General features: G+C 46.1%; 1 protein-coding gene across 2 annotated transcripts in view; it reads right to left on the bottom strand.

Annotated features, from left to right (window-relative positions):
• Positions 1-7,887: 7,887 nt before the first annotated feature.
• Positions 7,888-24,727, bottom strand: part of LOC148474286 (uncharacterized) — a 61,468-nt gene continuing 44,628 nt past the window's right edge. For both annotated transcript variants that reach the window (XM_088458829.1, XM_088458828.1), the window contains 2 exons: positions 14,922-15,033; positions 7,888-11,992 (listed from right to left, as the gene is read on the bottom strand). In XM_088458829.1, coding sequence (XP_088314955.1) covers positions 11,268-11,992; positions 14,922-15,033 — 837 coding nt within the window. In that variant the 3' untranslated portion in view covers positions 7,888-11,267. The remainder of the gene's footprint in view (positions 11,993-14,921; positions 15,034-24,727) is intronic.

Below are 24,727 nucleotides of genomic sequence, written 5' to 3'. Positions count from 1 at the left end.
GTTCAGTTTAAGTGTCAAATAGCGCTGGTTACAGTGAATTTGGCACTTACCACCTCTTATTACATCTCACCCAATTTGAGTACAGGGCTGGGTATGGTCTAAGGCTGACAAGGAACTAGTGATGGGTGTGGTTACATGAATAGATAAATAGGACAGAAATTGTTGGAAGGCAAGTGGGGGGTCAATGTGATGGATAAGAGATGTTGGCGTTACTATGTACGAGGGAGTCATAATATGGATGGGAAAGCTGTGAAAGTGTAGCTGGTGGAGACCTGTGGGATAGAGAGATTGGGATAAATTATTATGTACTAACAATATGGGATGAGTTTCATTAAGTGAAGGATATACAGTAATGTGCAGTACACAAGTAGGTAAGTGCAGATTGTATGTAGAAAAGTAATCTTTCACAGAAATCTTGGTACAGATGTCCATGAATGATGCCTTGTTCTGAGATCTGATCTTATCTGGAAGATTTGAGTCAAAACCAAACCGCTCATGTCTATAGAAAAGTGAGGTTGTGCCAAGCAGGTAACAGAATAAGAAAAGAGAACATAAGAAAAAATTCAAAATTAAATAACCAAAAGTATAAATAGTGGGACAATATAATTAAAGCAATAAAAGTGCCATCAGAGTAAGTAGTCCTCCATAGGCTGTAGGAAGTGTCCTGAACACATTTCACCATCAGTTTACAGCTTCCTCTTTCAATAGTGTCCTGTTACTCTTGTTAGTTCGTTTTTTTTAAGATTAGTAGCAGGGCCTTGGTTGGGTTTGATGGAGGCCCTGTGCAATAGAACTGCTGGGGGTGTAGCCTCAGGAATGAGAGGGCGTATCCACGGGAGACCACTTCCCTTACCCAGGCATTTGACGTGGTTTGATGCCAAACCTGGGCAAATTGAAGAAGTCGGCCTCCCACCCTGGGAGAGGCCCACCCCATCAGGCTGTAGGCTTGTCCTCAGACTTGGTAGGTGGACGTCTAGTACCCCAAGCTTGTTTGGCTCTAGGCTTGGAGGCCCTGGCTGATGTCTGCTGCCATGGAAAGGCCTGACCCTGGGCTTTTCCTTGAGGGTGAAAGGACTGGAAGGATGACGTCCAAGGCTTTGTAGTATATACAGAGGACAGGAATGCCGTCTTGGAAGCTGCCAAAGTAGTCACAATTTTATCTAATTCTAGACCATATAGGATGTCTCCAAAATAAGGCAGAGACTCCAGTGCCTGTTTTGAGTCTGAATCTGCTTTCCAGGAATGGAGCCAAACAATACGACGGGCCACTACCGAAATGGCAGATATCCTGAAATCCAGGAGAGCCGTATTCATAGCTGCCTCACCCAAATAGGAGGCTGCATCCCTAATGCATCCCTAATAAAGTATAGTTGTTCCCTTGAAGCATCAGTGGGAAATGTCTCTTCTAGGGCCTCTGAAAAACTCTCAATGGCTTTCGCCACCCAGGCCGTAGCCCTAGCAGGACGAGTAATAGCTCCTGTAAGAGAGTAAATGGATTTATGACAAGCCTCTATGCATCTACCAGTAGCCTCTTTCAAGGAGATTGCAGAATGAAATGGTAATGTGGGATTTTTAACCAGACTTGTTACATGAGAATCCAATGTTCGGGGAACTTCCCATTTAGTGCAATCAGCAGCTGGAAAAGAGTAAAAGGATCTGAACCATTTTGGGATTTGAAACATCTTACCAGGCATATTCCATGCTTCGCTCATGTGATCAGATAGCTGATCCGATTGAGGGAATTATGGTAAAACCACCTTTTGTCATTTAAAAAGTGCATTTTTTTTTTTAAGGGGAGGATTATCCCCTTCTATTTGTAAAATAGATTCTGCAGCTCTCACAAGAGCAGGTATATTTCGTTTAGAGGGTGGCTCCTCTTCGCCTGAGATGGAGTCAGAGGGAGAGAGGTTTGCATCTTCTGCTTCCCCATATGATATATCAGAATCAGATAACTGTGTGGACTGGGAAGATAACACAGCATGTTTAGTAGGCTGTAGGTAAAGGCTTTTCCTTTTGCAGAATTTGCTGAAAAACCGTAGAGGTATTAGCCAAACTTTATTCTGAGGTAGACAGTACATCTACCCATGGGGGAGGCAAAGGATTTGCAGGGAGTACCTGCTGTGGCAATCACACAGGGGGAGCTGCCACAGACACTGCTATGTGGTCCGCAAGTTTTGCCAGCATCTGTGAAAAGGCAGCCCAGGGTGGGTCCTGAGGGAGAGACACCGAGGCTGAGGGGCTGTGTAACAATCAGTACATAGACCATCCTGAATGAGGTCCTCTGGAGCTAAGCCTGCTGAGCAGGACTTACAAGACAGCAGAGTAGGAGCAGCAGCATCAGGCTGCTTGTTATTCTTTTCTCTGCCAGACATAGCCACAAGAATAATAAAATATACAGTGTAATACAGTACACCCTGCAGTATGTGTAATATGTGTATGCGTAGTGTGCAACCATGCTATATAGTATGCGATAGCCCTCACAATTATATAGGAGATGTGAGGTACAATAAACCCCCTATACCTTAGCATGTCAGGGTATAGTAGAATAAAGGGAAAGGTATAAGCTGACAATATAGAAAGTAGAGATTAACGCTAGCATAAGTAACATACAAATGCAGAAAAACATTACTTGTCTGCAATGGGCACTAAAATCAACTACACAAACCGAAGTAGCTGGTAGGATATAGCACTGTATAACCTGGCCCGTGGGAGGTATACAGGAAGACTGGACCCAGAATTCCCAGAGACTAGCTGCACATCTCTGAGGGGGCGGAGGGTGAGGGAGGAGCAGCCCAGGGAAAACCAAGACTGCAGTGGAATGGCACCCTGGCGGGGCTGCTGGGAGCACCTTCTCCCCTTGCTGACATTAACACCTGGGTCCCCTAGCCTCTACATATGCACTGCGTCAGTATATATGCCACAGTGGTCTAGTGGAGTTAAAGGTGCACCAGTGTCGACATCAGCGCCTTCGGTCTGTCTCCGGAGACCGGAGGTAAGACTGCACAAAAATGTGGGTCCCCACGAATGGGGTTCCGCCTTACCTGTCCCCTGAATTCCGGGCTGCAGTCTGGGAGCCTGCTAGCTAGACCCCTTCGGAGCCCTACCAGGCTTGGTGTCACAGCACCGCAGAGGGGTGATGGGGCGGCAGCACAGACGTCTGGAGGACAGTCTGGTGCTGCTTGCCTGTTATAGTAAAATAGAAAATAAATCATAACATAAAACCTGGGCTGCTTAATGTTTAATGCAGTCCCCTGTTATAATACCAATGAAACTGAAATGTCCTCAGGCTGCGGGCGGGGTATAGAGGGAAGGACCGGAGCATCCTGGGATTAAAAAGCTTTGCTGTTGGTGTCCGCTCCTCCAGGTCCCATCTACACCCCAATGTCTCCCTGTGGACCCTTAATATATATTTTTTAAATAAACATATATATATATATATATATATAAATAATAAAAATATATATATATACCACCACTATACTTTATTTTCTATAGACACGAGCCTCCCCACTCTCTCATCACCAGTTCAATATGAGGTAATCGTTCAACCAGTGAAAGCAGAAGTGGGGGACACTAAGGTATCTCACTTATACTTATTCATACTTACCTTGACCTACCTGTTCACACTGAATATGGAGTCAATAATATGTTCATTTTGACAAATAAGGGTCTATATAGCAACTATGAATGATTAAGTAATAAGATTGAAGTGTCTCTGTGGACCATCCTAATATATTGATATATGAAGATAAAAACCTTATTTGTGACATCCGGTGGGCGGGGCATCTAGCATGGGCGCCTTTTAGCTCATCTCCTTCAAGAGTATCTAAAAATCCATTCCAATCCACCAAATTTGGGGCTTTTTCAACTTCACAAACCTGCCTCATATTGTCCTGGTGGAGAGGATTTGCATGATATCTATATTTCCTATGCGGGACACATTTTTCCACCAGAGTCTGGCCATTTGATTTGATGGACTGTATGACCTCCTGATTCCAGGTGTGAAAATTGGCATGGGACGTTAAAGCTACTATCGGGGTCTCCCCTTGAGTGGCTTTCCGTATGTCTATTCACTTCGACCCCTGAACCCAGTTGTTAGGTCCAGTGGTGAAGTGACTCAAAGGCACTTTCAAGGAGCCTTCCTGACTGCCGGGACTCCCGAGATTTAATCCCACCCAGCGGCTTTGTCTGCTCTACCACGAGGTCTTGGCTACCCAACACGGAGTGCAATTAGTTGGGATCCTCCGGTCTCCTCGCGGTACAAGCTACTCACCAGACACTGACCCTGTCGGTGTCCTCCTCATTCCAGGATCGTGGGACAGTGTTTCTTCTTCCGCCCAGCGGTGGTTCCCAGAGAGCCGGCCCCAGGCACCACCTGAGTCCCGGAACCGCGGAAACTGCCATTCCGGCAGTGGGGCTGTTAGTTGAGGGGTGACCTCCTCTCTCCTCTTACCTGCATCGCCTCCTGCTTCCTCTCGCTGAACCATCTGATGTAACCTGTGGTTGCCTGCGAACCCGGAACAGCTGGTACACTTAGCGCTGGACTGGCTCTGCACCATTTCTCCATTTTGAAGCATCATGGTCCCAGCGGCTGTTACATGTCAGCCTTACCCTTGCCTGTGGAGGGGGAGCTGCCTCCTGTATGACCGGCTCTGCGGTAGCTGGATCACTAGAGGCTTGGAGAAAGATTCTACGCAAGGCCGCCATTACGACTGAGGCTCCCACCACACCCTAATCTTATACTCCAGGAGATTGCTCGGAGACTCGGGATGCTGCGGTTGCGTTCATTGTGTGATTATTTCACAGGACATCTCAGCGGGGATCCTTGATTAAACTGGGCTAAAACTTCCCTGACAGCAGTGAGGACTTTGATAATCTGAGAGACGTCTCTGACATCAGAACAATACTCCCCTCTGTACATTCAGGACCCATCTACAGCAGCTTACGATAGTCCTTGTGTGCGTTTGTTTCATCAATTTCATAGCACAGTAATTGTTATTATAATAACTGTGTATACCTGATTACTATCAAAGTTTGTACTTTTCATTCACATAGCTTTGTAAAATCTGTATTACATAGTTTTAAGTGTGATTCTAATATTGTATGCTGTATTACTGCCACCTAGTGTTGCACAAAGATATTATATCTAATAGTGATATCTTTTTCTAAGTCATTACTTGCTCAGTTTAATTAATTCTGTGTACCAACATATCACTGTTTGATACTACATTAATGGCTAACAAACTGGCGACAGAATTGCTTAGGCTATTACTGCCCGAATTAGATAAATGATTTGATTGCTTAATGTCCTCTTTTGACCGTGTTCTGACCCCGTCATCTGACCATTTAACCTGCTATGATATACAGGAACAGGGGGTAAATGATTCCAAGATTTTGTTTGTTCCTCAACATGACCCAGACATGGCATTTATTTTGCAGCTGAAGGTACTGACAGAGGCACTGAACCCAATAACCTACTGTGGACTGGGGCAAAATATGTTTAACCCACTATTCCCAGCATTAACCCAAGTTTCAGCATCTGATTGGCGGTCGGAAACATTGCAGGAGAACAAAGCCCTTTTATTACTCACTGGGGATGTGGGGGCACATGGTAATATTGGCCTTGTCCAAGCCCAATTCTTGAAACTCCCAGCTACCAGTGCAACTATACATCTGCACAATGGTACCTACTTATTGCAGAGCACACTGGGTCCGATTTAGACCCATTCGCTAGGCTGCGTTCGCACACAGCCGCCCGATTTGCGCGATCTGCACATGCATTGCAGTGCGCAAGCCAGTCATTGTGATCGGGAAGCAATCGCAAAGAGCACACAGACTGCCCGCTAATTTGAGTGACAGAATGTGCCGTTTGTGGGTGGTAACGGGAAAGTCCTGGAGAACAGGGGAGTGGTGGTGTGAATGCAGGCATGCCTGAGTGTTAAAATAGCGTACTTTGGGCATGCATACTGTTAACTACTTAACTATTGTTAGTAGTTAAAGTTTTTCTAGTCCCCCGTCCCCCCCAAAAAAACTAAATTATGCAATTTTTCTATTTCTATGTAGTTAGGGATACATTGTGGTCATAGTTTAGGGGGTGTATACACCAAGGTGACTCTGACCACAGCCACACAGCACCGTTCACAGCTCTTCCCCTTCTCAGTATAGGCCCTTGAACATTTTCAGCTCCAGGCCCATGTGGGCCTTAATCCGGCCCAGTGGTACCGTCATACCCGTTGGTTCTGACCTGGCCTGTTGACTAGACTACAAGTCTTCTCCACTTCATCCAGAGTTCGCCAGCACCTGTATAGGGGAACCTATTCTGAGGGCCGCGACCTGTGTGTTGGACGCAACCAAGTCCATACCTTCTTGCGAGGGTCCCTGGTGAATACTGCCAGCACATTAGACTGCGCGCCTCGGAAATAGGTCATGCCAATCCCTGAATACGGGTTGCATCCTATCTACCCAAGACGTAACAAGTTGCTTCCCATCTTTTTTTTTTGGTTGGAAAATATTAGAAATAGTAGTGGTGAAGCTGAGCGTTCAGTGCAGTCATTATTTTGTATAATTTGTAGTTTTCTCAAGCAAACATCCTTATTGTGTCTAGCATTGTTTTCTTTTTCTCATATATAGTTTTTATTGTATGACCTGTTATTACACTGTACTATTGTAATCAATATACCCATATCAATCATATGTAGTATCTACTATTTGTAAAGTCTGTGGCTTATGCTGCAATAAAAAGTATAATAAAACAAAACCTTATTTATTTCTATGAGATCTATGCATTACTTAGATGTGAGAATAACAGCAGTGATTCTCAAACTCAGTCCTCACACAGGTCACGTTTTGCATGTCACCCAGCAGCTGCACAGGTGTATTCATTACTCACTGACACATTTTAAAGATCCACAGATGGAGCTAATTATTTCACTCGTGATTCTGGGCCTGATTCAGACCCGCTCGCAAGCGCTTGAGCGCTCACAAGCAGGTCGATGGTGCGCCCTGCGCAGCGGCCGCACTGCGCGTGCGCAAGCCCCGGGGCGAGAGAGAAAATCTCTTGCTCCGTGGCTCACTACAAAAGGGGCGGCCGTCGATGTTGAGCGACAGCTCGCCCCATTTTGTAGGCGTGGCGGGGGGTGGCTTCACAAACGGAGGCGTTCCCAAGCGAACGCCTGCCGTTTGTGGGCGGCCCCACTGACATCACTGGTGATGTCAGTGAGAGAGCTTCTGGCTCTATTAGAGCCGGAAGCTCTCTGGGGCTTGCGGCCACGAGACCCTAACACAAGGGTCTCGTCGTAAGCACGATGGTCGCGATGGTCTTGACCATCGCGACCATCATCCTGGCTGCTCGCAATAGCTGTGGGTGGTCACCCACAGCTATGCGAGCGGCCAGGAGGCTGTTCCAAAAAAAAACAAAAAAAAAAAACGCCCTGATTCAGAGTGAGCGTCCGGCTCTGAATCAGGGTCTCTGTGAGGAGACCTGGAAAACATGCACTGTTTGGGGTCCTGAGGACCGAGTTTGAGAACCTGTGCACAAGTAAATTGGGAACCGGATTGCAAATCCCTATTGGACATCATATTGGTGCCAATTTTGAACTGTTAAAAGACATTTATTCATGTACCATTAATTGGTGTCGTAAAAGACATTTAAGTCACTTGCGCCCTCTAAGTATTATTTGTGTGTGTGTATATATATATATATATTTATTATCAAAGTTTACTTTTTCTAAATATTTTTGCCTAATTTGTGAAGTTTTATTTGAACCTAAAATAATTTATTTTATAAAGGTATGCATTAATAAAAGCTAAGTTTTAAGTACCATAACCAATACACTAGTTTTTCATAAGAGTGCCCCACAAAGGGAATATTTCTTTATTTTTGCCTGTGCAAAAAACAAAATTGGATATAGAAATATATTAATTCCTGGGAGCACCACAAACACTTTATCATTAACATGGACAAAAATCCAGAGTACAGGTTGAATATCCCATATCCAAATTGCTTGGGACGGGGGTATTTTGGATATCGGAATATTCCATATTTTGGAATATTTGCATATCATAATGAAATATCTTTGGTATGGGACCCAAATCTAAACACAGAATGCTTTTATGTTCTATATACACACAGTCTGCAGGTCATTTTATACTATATTTTTAATAATTTTAGGCATCAAAAAAAGTCTGTGTACATACATGAAATTCATTTATGTTTCATATACAACTTATACACACAGCCTGAAGGTTATTGTATACTGTATTTTAATGATTTTTTGCTTTAAATAAAGTTTGTGTATATTGAACCATCAGAAAGCAAAGCTTTCACATCCTCAGTCATACTAAAAATATTCCGTAATTCTGAATATTCCGTATTGCGGAATATTTGGATATGGAAGACTCAACCTGTATCATCCTTTATCATTGGTTATTATATATTAGACATTACATATACAAATCCTGTGCAAGGATCCTATTTCCCAACCCCTTTTCCCTTGATAATATAGAATTTATGAAACACACAGTACATAAATGCACTCACAAGAGTAAAAACAAATGCAGGCTTCAAATACAAAAATCTCCTCCAATGTTCCCCCCAGTCTCCTACCAGTTATGCTGAAATTGAAGCATATAACATAAAATAGGTGAACAAATCCTGGATACTGGTTCCCTATGTAATCAGACAGCAAATCCCCATTAATAGCTGAAGATGAGGTGATCCTTTTGAGTGTTTTGGACAACACATTTCTGGGTAGATATCCCTTTCTCACCACTCTCCATAAATGCATTTCAACTTGAAGACGACTTATCAATTTGAAACACTTTGGGGGAAAGTCTGGTGAGGAAGATAGGTGTTTCGAGAACTTGTCTGGAATACTGAGGACCTCCTGTTCTCCCTGGAAGGGAGTGTCATCTATGTATTATGGCTCTTTTTCTTCAATTATCAAGTACGCCTTCTCATCAGCCATTGGTAGAATTAATTTCTGTATTTCATGATATTTTATTCTGATTAATTGGTGTTGTGCTTATCTTTGGGGCAAGAATACTCAAGCAAAAGGACCAACTTGAGAAACATAGCTTATATGTATCTATTCAAGAATCTACTTTGTGAGTAGTTACACTAATTTTCCTCTTTGAAGAATTTATTTTCTACACATTATGTTTTATTTTTGTCTTCTAAAGGGATCGGTGGAAAAACAACTGTATGACTCTTCATTTGAACAATAAGAGACTATTTCTAAACCCTAGGTTTGGAAGTGCTGCACCACATTGCTGTTTATTGATATCCAAGTTTACAGGTGAAGGTGACCACCTTAGTGGTATTTAGTGGCACCAGATTGTTAGCGCAGAGTTTGCATCTTGTGTGATGGAATGTTTTTAGGTTGTGTGTATTTATGTTCCTATAAATGTTGCTTTTCTATTTATGTCCTACTTAAATGACCTCCATCACCTCTTAGCATGTTTTTATAATTCCAGTCTTCTTGCAGAGGAGGGGAGGCCAGAAGGGTCCTAATTAAGGCTGCACTTCAGCATTTGTACCTCATTTAAGCAACAGGCTGTGCAAATAAAAATAAATGAAATTTGAACCACTGCAGACACACCAAAGCCAAAAATAACTGCACACACACCTGTGAAGGCACCTATGCAGGGAGTTCCAAGACTAAAACACTCACCCTTCAGGAGAAAGGAGTCACTTACCTTGTCACTGCACTTGCAGCATGTTTCCAAATGCACAATAATCAGCAAAATATCAGTATGTACAGTAATTACTAATGGAAGGTTCACATCTGGTGTCTTAGCTACAGTGGCAAAAAGTATTGGTCACCATCTAAAACTGCAATGATACAGATGTAGCAGCACTGTCTAACAATAGTTTGTTTGGCAAATAGTTTACTCTGGGTATAACGCGCAATGTAGCAATCCGGCGTGAGGATACAGATTAAATGTTCTTGGTCTTGGGTGGGGGGGGGGCGTTATGTGCTGTGCTATTATCCTCTTTTATAGCTGCCCTTCTACTAGTGTAAAGGCACAAAACATGGGTGTCCCTTGTTCACTACGCTGCATCTCTCCCTGGAATTTCAAAGATTTAGCCTGCTGTCCAACTTTTAGAACAACAACTCCATATTGGTGGCCATGAATTGCACTCCGGACCACTTAGTCAATGGCCTAAAACTCAATTTACCATAAGACTATGTTCTTCCTAAATTTTGCTTGCTAGAAACAACACTAATTCAGGTTCCCCTTGATTCTATAAGGAACCTCTTAAGTGACTTGGTCTGGAGTAGTCAGACAGCTAGGCTTAGCGATTTGGTTTGTGCAAGCGGAAATATCAAGGTGGTCTCCAACTCCCTAATTTCCTCTATTACTATTATTTGATTCACTTACACATAATAATGAAGTGGTCATGCCCAGCTGAGCTGAAACAATGGTCCACGACAGTATGGACCTTGGCCGGCATTCTGATGGTTTCCAGACTTTCCCCCGCTCAGACACCCATGTTGTGTAGTTAATGTGTTTTTAATAATATGTATTTATGTATAACTCACAATTCCCTCCCGGCTGTCTGTATGACTCTGTTAGCAGAGGAATAGATATGGGAGTTTTAGCTTTGGCCGGATCCTTGAGGCAAAATGTTGTTTCTTTACGTATTTGCAAGACTGATTAAGTGAAGAAATTCTGCACCTACTGCCAGATAAAACAACATGTACTTTCCCTAGTTAGAGACAACGGGTTGAGGAGTGATCTTACTAACCGAGTCCTGGTGTTCTTCTTAGGCTCACCATGACATTCATTTACATACTTTTGGGGAAACATCATTTTCAGTACCATTCTGGATTTTACTCTCCAATGGCATCAACAATGCAACCTTCAGGTCGATGATAAACAATGGAAAAAGATTTTTGAAATTCCCACATTAGTTTCCTAAGTTTTGTATATTTGTCGCTTACTACAAATGACTGTCTTGTTGGTGTTGGAGCCCTTCTGTCATAAAATGTTCCCTGATCACGTGAATTAGTTTTCTTTTAGATGTGGTCTGCAACACATAATCATTCCCTCTCTATTCTTTCCTTTATCTGTTCCCTCCTGTTGTCCATAACTGTGTAATATATACTCCCTTTATCACAGGTTGATTGTTGTGTGGAAAATGTACTAGTGTTTTGTCTACTGATGGCACTGTGTATTGTGTAGCATGCTATTGCTGGTACTCAAAAGGGTTACCAAAACATATGCAGCTTTTGCAATATTTACAGTATTATGTTTCATATCTGTTAGCTCAACTTTTTTTTATGTATTTTTTCATGTGTAACAAGATTTGATTTCTGTGTAAAACATTTCCCACATTCAGAACATGAAAATGGTTTCAAACCAGTGTGAGTTCTGTGATGTTTAGCAAGACCAGATTTCTGCGTAAAAAATTTCCCACACTCGGAACATAAAAATGGCTTCTCTCCAGTGTGACTTCTCTGATGTACAACCAGACGTGATTTCAATGTGAAACACTTCCCGCACTCAGAACATGAAAACGGCTTCTCGCCTGTGTGAGTTCTCTGATGTTTACCAAGACTTGATTTTGCTGTAAAGCATTTCCCACACTCAGAACATGGATACGGCTTTTCACCTGTGTGACTTCTCTCATGTATAACAAGATAGGATTTCTGTGTAAAACAATTCCCACACTCGGAACACGGAAATTGTTTCTCACCTGTGTGACTTCTCTCATGTCTAATAAGACGTGACTTCCTTGTGAAACATTTCCCGCAATCAGAACAGCTAAGGTTTTTATCACCTCGATGAGTTGTACTTTGTGTAGCAATATTGGAGTTAGCAGGGGAGCACTTCTCCCAATTAGAGGTATCAGATGATATCTCTGCACTGTGAGCTACTGAATGTATATTTTGAGCAATGGGGATGTCTCCTGTGATGTTATCTTCGGTTTTAAAATGTGGAGACAAAATGAGACATTCCTCTGAGGTATTCCTGCTTGTGCATCTATCTGTTGGAAAGAAAATAAAATGTATGGAAATTGATTTTTTTTTTCTGTTTTATTTAACTATAGTGTTCTCCCCAGAACTTTTTCCCAGCCGGGTTGGGGCCTTCGCAATTATGCGCGCTCCGGGAAAAGGGGTATCTCCCTTACCAATCCAGCCCAACAGGTCTCAGGCTGCTTCCCCACTGGCTCTCAGTCAAAAGTGCCCATTATGCATTGCCCCCTGTAGTTTTCCCCTTTATGCATTGCCCCCTGTAGTTTAACTTTGCCCTTATGCAATGCCCCCTTGCTGAAGTAGTGCCCCCAGACTGGCCCCTTATGCAGTGCCCCCAGGTTTAATAGTGTCCCTTATGCAGTGCCCCCAGGCAGGCCCCTTGTGCAGTGCCCCCAGGTTTAATAGTGTCCCTTATGCAGTGCCCCCAGACTTAAATAGTGCCCCCAGACTGGTCCTGGCCCCAGCCCAGCACTTATCTTTACTTGCTGGCCGCTCCCGCTGCCTCGTGCTGACTGGATCTAACTAGATCCAGCAGGCGTGCGGGGCAGGCTCCTCACGTCGCGGGTGACGTCATGATGTAACCCGCGCAGTGCATCACTGGGAACGCTGGCCTCTGAAGCGATCGGAGGCTTCATTAGCCTCCGGTCTCTTCAGAGGCCAGCGTTCCACAGCGGGTGTCGGCGAGGAAAAGTGCCGAGCGGCAGGCCGTTTCTGCCTGGCGATGTGCCTGCAGAAAACAGCATGGGGGGAACACTGAACTAGGAACAAATCTTCATTCTATTAATAAGTTCAGTGTTTAGTGGTTTTATTTATTTTTTTAGATTACAAAATAATCATGATACATTTACAAAACAACAAAGATGACACATTTACAAAAATCAAAGGTTTTAGAGGAAGCCTATATGTGGCTATGTATTCGCGGTCTCTTTGAGGCAGTAAGCTTTAAACAGCTGGAGGATACGTGATGTCACAATTGATTAGGAGGATATAACAAGAGGATATACCCTACAGCAATCACTCAACGGGGGTAGCTAGTAAACAGGTGGAGTGCACTTGTGCTTCACACCCAGCCCTCTGCAGGGATACCCAATACCAAGGAACATACTGAGTTACCTGGATAGGGGTGTATACTAACATTGTGGAAATTGAGCTATTTTAAAAGGTCAGGATAGGAGGAGGTTGGGATGAAGTACTATTTAATATATTCTGAGATGTGGAGTTTAGGCTCCTACAAGGAGATACTGGAGAGTGGAGTTTCATCTCCTGCCAGGAGGATGATATTACAGGACTCTACTACAGTGGGAAGTGGTGTTGTTAGGCTGGACAAGGGATCTCCCTCCCACTTCTACTGGAAACATTGCAGAACACAGTTTTATCTCTGGACGGGCATACAGGAAGTAATTGCTGTGATAACATCCATCAAGACTAGTGGTGTGGGGTGCTGCCTCCTCCCAGGTACACTCAGAGTGTAACATCTGAACTAGGGGACTGGTGATTAACATAGCAAGGTTTTATTATTATTATAGTGGGAGTTAATTCTAATGAAACCAAATACCCCCCAGCTTTGTACAGCTCCCCAGAGGACAGGACACACTCTTCTACCCCAACCTGGTGGTCACTCTCTTCTCTTTGCTGCTGGCAGTACTGCCACTCCCTGATGGTCACTCTTTTCCTCCCCGCTGGCAGTGCTGTAGTTACCCAATGATTACTCTTCTCCATGACAGTAGTGATACATCTTCCTGCAGTCAGTCTCTACCTCCTCACCTGTAATAATTAAGCTCCCGTGCTCACTGTCCTCCTCACTGGAAGTGTTGCAGCTCCCCGCAGTCACTCTCCTCCTCTGCACTGATAGTGATGCAGCTCCCTGACAGTCACTCTTCTCTGCGCCAGTAGTGATGCACCTCCCTCTCCTCTCCACTGGCAGTGTTGCAGGGAGAAGGACCAAAGTTGGACTCCAGACGCCCAGCATTTATGATGTTACGGGCAGAAGGGAGGAGCCATAGTGACTAATTGTGGCCGGCATGTATTCCACCTGGTGACAGACTCGCAATATCCCCCCACCAATGGGAGTGCTTTGTATCTGATTATTATAATTTTTTTAACAATTATCTCTATTTTTCACATTACGTGGCTCTTATAAAATCTGGTCACCAGGACTAAAATTTTAGTTGCCAAGGCGACCTAGAGCTTGGGATTTGTAATAGTACCCTAGGTATAGACCTTGCCCAGCCAATGTCATAGAACAGGAAGCAGATAATATGGAGCCCATAGCCGAGGGGGGAAGGGGTGGTTCTCTTGTCTGTCCCATGTTTTAATGTGCTTTTTCTTGTCATTGGGTGGTACGTGGGGCCTTTACATATGATGCTTTAGGGCCCATAAATTACTAGTTACACCCTTGCTGCCTTATTAGCAAGTTAAACCACAGCATCCATCCAGCAACTGTCCTCACACACAAACACTGACGTTACAGCAGACAGTGACATAATGTGAAGGCTGATGGCTACTGATGTAGAAGATACACCAAAGAGTGTGGGGAGGAGACTGGTCACATATTTCGGTCTGTAACACACAGTGATATGATGTGAGTAGGGAAAGCAGGGAGCAGATTTACTAAAGCTTCTAAACTAGGAAAGTAGTGGTGTTACCTATAGCAACCAATCAGATACTGTCTATAATTTTCTAGGATGCAATTGAGAAATGTTAGACAGAATATGAATGGTTGCTATAGGTAACACCACTACTTTTCATATTTAGAAGCTTTAATAAATCTGCCCCTAGGAGTCTAATGAGGGCTGATGGCTCCTGACTCTCCCACTGGGCAGATAAATTGCCCTCATTAGTTTGTACTGACAGAGGATGATGTGGAATAAAAGACTGTTGTAGAGACTGAGCAAGGAGAATATGTTACTCTGTTCTGTAATAAAAGTGTTTATTACTCACCCGTACAGATATCTGGAGGGATTTCTTCCTCTTTACACTGCTGATCACCCCTCACATACGTCTCTTCTTCTTCCTCCATAGGTTCTACCTTAATGTCAGTCAGGTATTCACCCTAAATAATACAATACTTAATAATGTATGATTTTATTTAACAGGGATTAAACAGTATAATATCAGTGTATAGGAAACACACAACTTCACTACAGATCCTATGGTACTTGGTGTGACCCTAAATCTCATCTACTTGATCCTCCTGTGGGGTCATGTGATTTATCCTCTGTACAACCCTGTGAATAAATAAGACCCCTCTGTAGGAAACACACAGTGACTGAGTACATTGTATATATGTGATAATCAGATGTGTGTGCAATAACCTAAACAGCCGATAGCGTGTTATGGAAAACAGGATGGACTCCCTGTGCTAAAAAAGTCACCCCTTATATATTCCAAAGCTATTTCAATACAGCAGCAACAGTATTTGTAGTACTTACTGTTACAGCCATTTTCCCAGGCCCATATGGGGCACTGCCTCCATGGGGTAGTGCAGAGGGTGCAGGAGCTGGAACTTAAAAGGTTACATTTTTAAAGTATAAAGCACTCTACCCTTCCTTACTTTTCAAGTTCCAACACTCCATAGAATAGACACTCAAAACGAGAAGTCTCGAAGGGAACACAGGGCCTGATTAAGCAAATACAGCAACTGCAAAGCTGCACGCAGGCTATAGATATATGATGTATGCACGTAAGCTATAGATATATGATGTATGCACGCAAGCTATAGATATATGATGTATGCACGCAGGCTATAGATATATGATGTATGCACGTAGGCAGCTTTGCAATTGTGATCTCTGCAGATATGGTAACGCACAGGAAGCATCACGCCTCCTGCTGCATTACTTATCCGAGCTGCGTTGTCCAACGCAGCATTGGATACTCTGCGGAAACATCGGCTGGCTAAGGTGACCCATGGGGTCATGCAAGTCGGCCGTCGCAGATGAAAGGAAGAGGCCATGAAATCTCCGTCAGCCGATGGAGATCCTGGTCTCATCTTTCCCCCCGCAATGGCGGCGACACGCCTCAGTTTTGGGAAACGGAGGCCATCGCCCCTCTCCGGCCACAAACTGCAGCAGACTATCAATGACAGTCTGCTGTCAGTCTGCGTGCGGGATCGCAGACCCATTCTGCACATGCGCAGAGCTGGTCAGGCACCTGTGCATCGGGAATCTGTGTTCAGCAGTGCATACTGAATAAGGCCCACAGTGTGCCCCAGATGGACTCAGAAATAGGCATTGAAAGGTAATTACTAAAAATCATCCTTTTCTCTTTCTATTATATGGGGCCACTGCAAAAACAGGGACCCTCCAAAGCCATCTCTAGGGAAGTACGGTCAGACTTTGCTAAACACAAAAAAAGTTGCAACCAAGACTAGAATCCTTGGATGCCGAGACCAGAAACTGAAAACACTTGGCAAATATGTAGACAAAAGACCAAGTAATTGCCGGACACAACTTCAGCGGGAGCACCAACACTAGCCATCCAGGAAGTAGCAAATGATCTGGTGAAATGAGCACTCAGCTCCAGAATACAACTGCTGAATGGTCCATCTAATCCACTTGGCTATATAGCCTGTTTAGACAAACCCTTGTCCTGTGCACAAAACAAGATGAACTCTCTGCTTTACGTAGGCTAGCAGTCCTAGTGGGGTAAAGCTTGACTGTTCTAGCCACAATCAAAAGAGTAAGTTAACTTAAGAACAGTAGTTCTTTAAAACAGGAACAATAATTTCCTGATAAAGATGGAATGTACATACTACCTTTGGGCTGAACACTGGGTTAGCGCGTAACACAGCACTATGGTCATAAAAGACTAGAAAAGTGGCAACTAAAAAAAAGAAATTTCAATATTCATGTCAAAAATACACAAATCTACTCCAGCGGCTCAAATGGAGAATGTTGAAAAATAGATCCCATCGCTCCAAGGGAGAAACATATGGAGGCTGAATATGCAAAACTCCTTGCACAAAAGACAACCTCCAGAATGAAAGCTAATTTCCTTTAAAACAGGATTTTGGTACTCACAGTTAAATCTGTTTCTCCGATTCCACAGGTCCCCTAACACTGTATGACCACCCTGGCTGCTCTCCACTTTTGTTGTTCTGGTGTGACTGCTGCTGGTTGCAGGTTGTTGTTGTTTTTGTGTAACTGTTTCTGTTTGTTCTGTTCTTCCTCCTTCTCTAGAATTTTCTTCTCTCTGTCTCCTCTCGGCTCAGTTTCTACAACTGGGGAGGTGAGGGGCATAGAGGTGAAGGAGCCAGTCACACTTGTACATTTCTTAAAGTGCCGGCTCCACTCTACACCCATCTATACCCCACCATGTTAGCTCCAGTGTCCCCTGTGGATGTAGGAGAAAACAGGGGACACTGGAGCTAACACGGTGGGGACATCCCAAAGTTACCCCCACGGGATGGAGAGCACTGCAACCCCTGTAAGACCAAACGGCCAAACTGAGACTCAGAAGCGGCGAAGGTGTCAAACCTGCAGAAACTAACAAAGGTGTGAGTCTCCTACCAAGTGGGCGCGTGACAGAGCTGGGAAACAGAGCTGGGCCAACAGAGCACGTAGAATGCACGGAAAGCGATTCTGGTGGAGGCAGGGATGCAGCCAAATAAGCAAGACGGATTGTCAGATGAATCCAATGCTCCAGAGTCTGTTTGGAAGCAGGCCACCCACACTTAACTGCATCGTAGAGGACGAACAAGGAATATGATTTACGCAAGGAAGTCGTCCAATCGACAAAGATTCGCAAAGCGAGAACCACATCCAAGGAACGGGAACCACAATAGGCTGGTTGATCTGAAAAGAGGAAACCACCTTAGGTAAGAAGGCAGAGCTAGTACAAAGCTCCGCACGATTCTAATGAAAGACCAGGTAAGGAGAGCGACACAAAAAAGCGCCAAGCTCCGAAACTCTCCTAGCCGAAGCCTAGGCCAACAGAAGCACCATCTTCCAGGAAAGGTACTTCAAATCCACAGACTCCAATAGTTCAAAAACAGACGACAGGAGAAAAGAAAGCACCAGGTTGAAAGCCCACGGAGCTGTCAGGGGAACAAAAGGAGGTTGCAGACGGAAAATTTTCTGCAAAAATGTTTGTACTTCCATCTTAATAAGATATGAACAGCAAAATATTAAAACTTTTTTATTTTAATATTTTGCTGTTCATGTTCAGATCTTATTAAGATGGAATAAAAGTTAGATTTTATTTTTTGAATCAGTGCGTCATGTAAAAGACAACAACTCTTTTCAGTTTTCTTTTTGTGTATAGATTATCTCAATCTGTTGTCGATAGGCAGCACCCCCAACGTAATATACTTGATAGGATAATAGGAATTTTTGACAGTACGAAATTGCATTTATATATGGGGTTTTGATGTATAGGTGATTTCTTGAAAAAGAGGATTTTTGGTACTTACCGTTGAATCCTTTTCTCCGAGTCAGGCTGGGGGACACTGGACCATGGGGTTGTAGGTGGGAAGGTATGGAGCTGGCATTTAACAACTGTAACTTTAAACCCAAGCTCCTCCCCTCTGCAACCCCATGACTCCAGTACAACTTTAAAAGTGCCTGGTAAGGAGAAGCAGTAACTCAGTGACACTGTCACACCGAAAAACTAAACAGAAGGTCCTTTAGGAACCAACTCGTAAAACTAACACGCAACACGACTGAGCGTAAGGGAGGAAACGCAGTGTCCCCTAGCCTGACTAAGAGAAAAGGATTCAACGGTAAGTATCAAATATACTCTTTTCTCTTTCCTCAAGGCTGGGGGACACTGGACCATGGGACATTTAAAAGCCGCCCCCAGGGGAGGGAACACTCAGGTTGCCTGAACGGAGAACTGTATGCCCAAAGTGGGCGTCGCCGGAGGCAAAAACATGAAACCTGTAAAACTGAGCAAACGTTTGGACAGAGGACCAGGTGGCTGCGCAACAATCTTGTTCAGCTGAGGCCCCGTGACACGCTGCCCAGGAGGCCGCCACCGCCCGAGTGGAATGAGCCGACACCTTGGCAGGTGCCGGGCGCCCCGCATCAGAATAAGCCCCCGAAATTACAGAGCGGAGCCATCGTGCAATGGTCTGCTTTGTGTCTGGCCAGTCACGTTTGTGGGCGTCGTAGAGGACCAGTAGAGAGTCTGTCCGACGTAAGTCTGAAGTTCTGTCTAAGTAAATTCACAAAACCCAGACAACGTCCAATAGCGACAGGACGTCCGGGTCCCGGGAAGTTTCTGATGGTGAGAAAACAGGAAAAACAATCTCCTGGTTCAGGTGGAACGAAGAAACAACCTTCGGTTGAAAGGAAGGAATTGTTCTAAGAACAGCTCGATCGTCATGGAAAACAAGAAACGGTGGTTTGCAAGATAAAGCCCCTAACTCAGAGACCCGCTGAGCCGAGGCAATGGCCATAAGAAACACTACTTTCCATGTGACGAAACAAAGTTCAACGGAGTCCAATGGCTCAAAAGAAGCACGCTTGAGAGCAGAAAGAACCAGGGGCAAATCCGACGGCGCTACTGGGCCAAGACCCCGTCAGGTACTCATCTTTTCGGACGCCTTAGCTCCCGAGTGCCTGAATGCACTGGAAAACCTGCCCCATGGAGCAGAACCTCTGCTGTGGAAATAACGTCCTCGGGCCGTCTGACCTCTAACTGGTCCTCCCCCTCGAAAGGAAGAATGGAAAACCCGAAAGTGTGGGCCCCATTGCTTCTGGGGCACTACGGGAAGGAAACTGCTTTTACCACCGGTCGCCTGGGCTATGATGGTATCTAGCTCAGAGCCAAACAGGACTCCTCCGCAAAAAGAGAGAGATTCTAAGGAACGTTATATTCGGCGACCGCCTCCCAGGCGCGGAACCAGAGTGCTCTGCGAGCCGCGACCGCCGTAGCTGAGACTCTGGAGGAAACCTGCGCACCATCCTGGACGGCCTCACACACATATTCTGCTGCTACACGAATCCGTTTTGTCAATTCCAGCAAAGCCTCTCTGGATAAGTCACCCTGAAGGCCCGCCACTAGTCTGTCAGCCCACATCTCCATGGCCGAGTGACCCATGCAGATGCCATCAAAGGGCGAATAACGACCCCAGAGCCCATAAAATGCTCCGAAGGCATCCTTCCAATTTATTATCCAGCTGATCCTTAAAGGAAGCCAAACCCTGGACCGGAAGAGCCGTGTGTTTGGCCAAACGTGCCACAGCCGCATCCACTTTCGGAGGTAGTTCCCACTTGAAGACCTGCTCCAGCGGGAGCAGGAAAATGGCTGCTAACTTACGAGGAGTGGTGTACTTCTTATCCGGGGTCTAACACGCCTTCTTGACGAGATCCGAGAGGTCCGAAGAAGCCGGAAAACAAACTACCCTCTTACGCCTACGCTTGAACGGCCCCTCCGCCGCTGCTGATGCATCAAGGTCTAGGCAGTCCAGAAACTGTCGTACCACCATAATAAGGACCTCCACGCCGTGACATAACGTGGGCTCTGAACCTTCCTCTTCAGGCAGAACCTCCTCTTCTGGGAGTTCCCCCTCCTCCTCGGGATTTGGCACGTCTAACGGGCCCCTAAAGGAAGGAAGACGCTTATGCGCAGTGTGGAGCTTAGGATTTTCAAAGAACCGTTCCATATAAGAGGAGACCTTCTCAAACCCCGCCGCTGTGCGCTCCATGTTACGTACCCAAGGTGGATCAGACCCTTGCTGGCCGACAACCGCTGCTGCGGGAGGCGAAGGCAAGATAGGGACTGGCGCTGCCTGAGCCTGCTCCTCTCTCCGACGAACCATGAGCCTCACCAAGTCAGAGAGCGAGCGGTTCATAACCTGAGCCCACACGGGTTCATCTGGGACAGAAGTGGTCCCACCAGCTGGCTGCGCACAAGTGGGCCCCAGCTGGCAATCCACGCACAGTGCCCCTGCGTCCAGCTGTCCACATGATAATTTGGCATGACACTGGGCGCATGTAAAAAATATCGCCATCGTAGAAATTTGCACCTTGGCGGGCTTTTTGTCCGTCATCTTAGCCCCACCTGCACTACCCTGCTGCGGCAGGTAGTCCCAGCAATAATAAAATATAATAAAATCTATCTATCTATCTATATATATAGTGCGTCAATGAGCGCTGCCAAAACTCCCCAACAGGCATAAATATCAATAATAATGTTAAGCCACTTAGCTAAACCCTACAGAGGAAAGGAGCTTGAGGCTTCGTCCCTGTCCTTCCTACGTGGCCTCCAGGCTTGACCCACTGCAGAGACTGGGAGCAGCCTACGCAGATGCAGGATCCATCCACCTGCCGCTGGAGATCGGGGGGGAAGCTAGCAGTACATGGCTCCGCCACCTGCTGTACGGAGAACGCCTGAGGCTTCTCCAAGCAGGTGTTACTCCCCTCTATGGGGAAAACGCTTGGTCTGCCCTGGACGCGGGCAGCCTATAGCCGGCGCTCTCCCTGCAGGAGCCGCCGACACTAAGCCCGGCAAGATGGCGCCGCCATCCAGGACAGCGCTGACTACCTGCACCCTCTACTAGGGTGCGCCATCGCACTTTTTAGGGGGGGTGGGGGGGGGGGGACTGCACTCCCGCTGTGCGCTGCTTAAAGTAAATAGCCCCAAGCTAAAAAAGGCCTGCTACGCAGTTTGCAATCGATTGAAAAAGGGAAATATTTTTATACACAATCGATTGTGGCAATTCTCCAATCTCTGATGTGTGGGGGCCTTTACTTCCACAGGCACTTAAACTACACTGGTATCATGGGGTTGCAGAGGGGAGGAGCTTGGGTTTAAAGTTATAGTTGTTAAGTGCCAGCTCCACACCTTCCCACCTACAACCCCATGGTCCAGTGTACCCCAGCCTTGAGAAAAGAGAAATTAAGACTAGTGCAGCAGTCTTTTTTCCTCTGGAAGAAAATGGACAGGGCTGACACCTGGACCTTCAAAGATCCCAAGCGAAGGCCGGCATCCAAGCCCGCCTGAAGAAAACGCAAAAGACGTAATATGAAACCCCCGTCTTTCAAACCATGCCACATAAGACTTCCAAATCCGATGATAGTGGGCTGAAGTCACCTGTTTCCTAGCCCGTAGGAATAACCGCACATGGAATGCCCTTACATCTCAACAGCGAGGTTTCAAAAGCCACGCTGTCAAACGAAGCCGCTGTAAGGTGGTCCGACCAGAGAGGCAGAGGCCAGGGATCATCTGCGAGGAGCAGATACAGGTCTGAGTACCAGGTCCTGTGCGGCCAGTTCTGGGCAACCAGAATTACAGTAACCTGTTCCCTCTTGATGCGCTTGAGCAACCGTGGAAGAAGAGGGAATGGCGGAAACAGAAACAAACTGGAACTGCCACGGAGCTGTCAGTGCAGCCACCACTACCGCTGCTGGATCCCGGAAGTGGGAGCAATAACGAGGAAGTTGATGGTTGTATCTGGACGACACGAGATCGATCTGGGGCCTGCCCCATAGCTGAACCAGCTACTGGAAAATCTGAGGATGGAGAGCCCATTCCACCGGATGTAGATCCTGGCGACTGAGGAAATCCGCCTCTCAGTTTTCCACACCTGAAATGAATACCGCCGACAGCGTTGTGGCATGTCTTTCTGCCCAGTGGAGAATGCAAAACTTCCCGCATGGCGCCGCGACTTCGAGTTCTGCCCTGCCGATTGATACCGCTGTGGCACTGTCTGACTGGACCCGAATGGCCAGCCCTCGCGGCAGAGAAAAAGACTCCCTCAGGGTGTTGTAAACGGCTCTGAGTTCCAGGATATTTATTGGAAGAAGGGCCTCCTAATGCGACCAGCGGCCCTGGTAGTGATGACCCATCACTACCACCCCCCCAGCCTCTGAGACTGGCATCCATCGTTAGAAGGACCAAATCCCAAAGACCAAAACGCTGGCTGGCCCGCAGATAGCTGGACTGTAGCCACCAAAGAAGGGAAATGCGCATCTCAGGAGACCCCGACCACTGGGACAGGAGATCCAGCTGGAAGGGCCGCAAGTGAAAGCGAGCGAACTATAAGGCCTCAGAAGCCGCTACTATCTTTCTTAGCAGGCGGATGCAGAGATGCACAGAAACTCGCCAAGGCTGGAGGACCAGTCGGACTAGCTCCTGAATTGCAGTGGAGTTGTCCTCTGGAAAAAAGACCTTCTGTAGATTGGTGTCCAAGATCATCCCCAGAAACAGGAGGCGCTGCGATGGAACCAACTGAGACTTCGGGAAATTTAGGATCCAACCGTGTGCAGAAGAAGATGGTAGGTAACCGATACATCCTGTAGGAGTCTTTCTGGAGAAGGAGCCTTAAGGAGGAGATCGTCCTGATACGGTACCTTGGTAGCCATGACCTTAGTGAAGACTCTGGGGGATGAATAGAGTCCGAAAGGGAGATCCTGAAATGGATAGTGTGACTCTTGGATTGCAAACCTGAGAAAAGCCTGATGCGGTTCCCAGATGGGAATGTGTTAGTAAGTGTCCTTGAAATCCAAGGACACCAGAAACTTCCCGGGTTCCAAACTCACGTTAACCGAAGGGAAGAGACTCTATCTTGAATCTGTAAAACACCAAGTGAAGATTTAACCATCATCTGGAATCTGCATCAGCCTGCCAGGAACGAAGCCATAGGGCTCTGCGAGCAGCAACCTCCGAAGCTGAAATCCGCTAGACAAGCAAGCCTACATCCTTGGATGCCTCCCGAAGGTAGATGGCTGATTCTCTGATGTGTTCCGCTAGGATAAGAAGTTCAGACCTTGGTGTCCCCGAACGCAAGCCATTGGCTAGCTCTACTGCCCACCACTCTATAGCCTAATTGACCCAAAAATGTACCAGCGCAGGGCAGAGGAGCACCCTAGCTACGGTATATAGATTTTAATGTTGTTTCCAGCTTATGGTCAGAAGCGTTCCATATAAGAGGAACCGGCAGGGCAGTCTTTTTAGAGAGACGGGAAACCGATGAGCCCACCGGTGAAGGTGATTCCCATCGGACCCTATTTTCTGGAGGAAAAGGGTAGGTGGAGAGAAAACTCTTAGATATCTGGAACTTCTTGTCCGGATGTTTCCAAGCAACCTCCATTTGGTCGTCAAGTTCCTGGGAAATAGGAAAAGTGATAGAAGACCTTTGTTGTTTAGCAAAGAGGGACATTGGAACCGGAGACTCAGCGTCCATTAGCTTAAGTACGCGAGGATGAGGGCCTCCAACTCCTGGGGACCTACATCCGACTCCTGAGGATCCTCCTCCGGAAGCAGCTCCTCCTCAGAGTCCTGAAGATGGTCTCCTTCCTCCAAAAGAGACAACCGGGCCTCCTCCGACTTATCGGACTGCAAAATCGCCGGCAGTGCCCTCTTTCTGGGCTGCGGTTGTGGTGGCGACACCTGGACCTGCGAGGTAGTACTCACCACCAGAATCAAACTTTTCATGGAGCAAGCTAAGGCCTGAGCCCAGGTCGGCTCCGCTGTCTCCCTTGAAACCTCCCTCTCCCTGCGAGACTCTGCTAGCTCCGCAGAAATACCTGATATGACACCAGCTAAAGTGGTTATCCAAGAAAGAGAGGGGACCTGGACTTGGGAAGTTCCCAGAGGAGCAGGGTCCCCAGAATCACAAGATTCACATAGTAGAGCTCCCTCTGAATGAGCCAGAGTGTTGCACTTTTTGCAGGCATACAGCTTCTGTGAAGCATTACAGGCAGCACCTTTGCCTCTCATACTGACACAGAAGACAGTAACCACAGCTTTCCACTCCACACAGGCACACAGTGAAGTGGAGGGAGAGAGGGGGGAGAAAG

This window comes from Taudactylus pleione, unplaced genomic scaffold (genome assembly GCF_031769625.1).
Source record: "Taudactylus pleione unplaced genomic scaffold, aTauple2 ptg000854l, whole genome shotgun sequence".
Lineage (NCBI taxonomy): Eukaryota > Metazoa > Chordata > Amphibia > Anura > Myobatrachidae > Taudactylus > Taudactylus pleione.
This window is presented reverse-complemented; position numbering and strand designations above follow the sequence as displayed.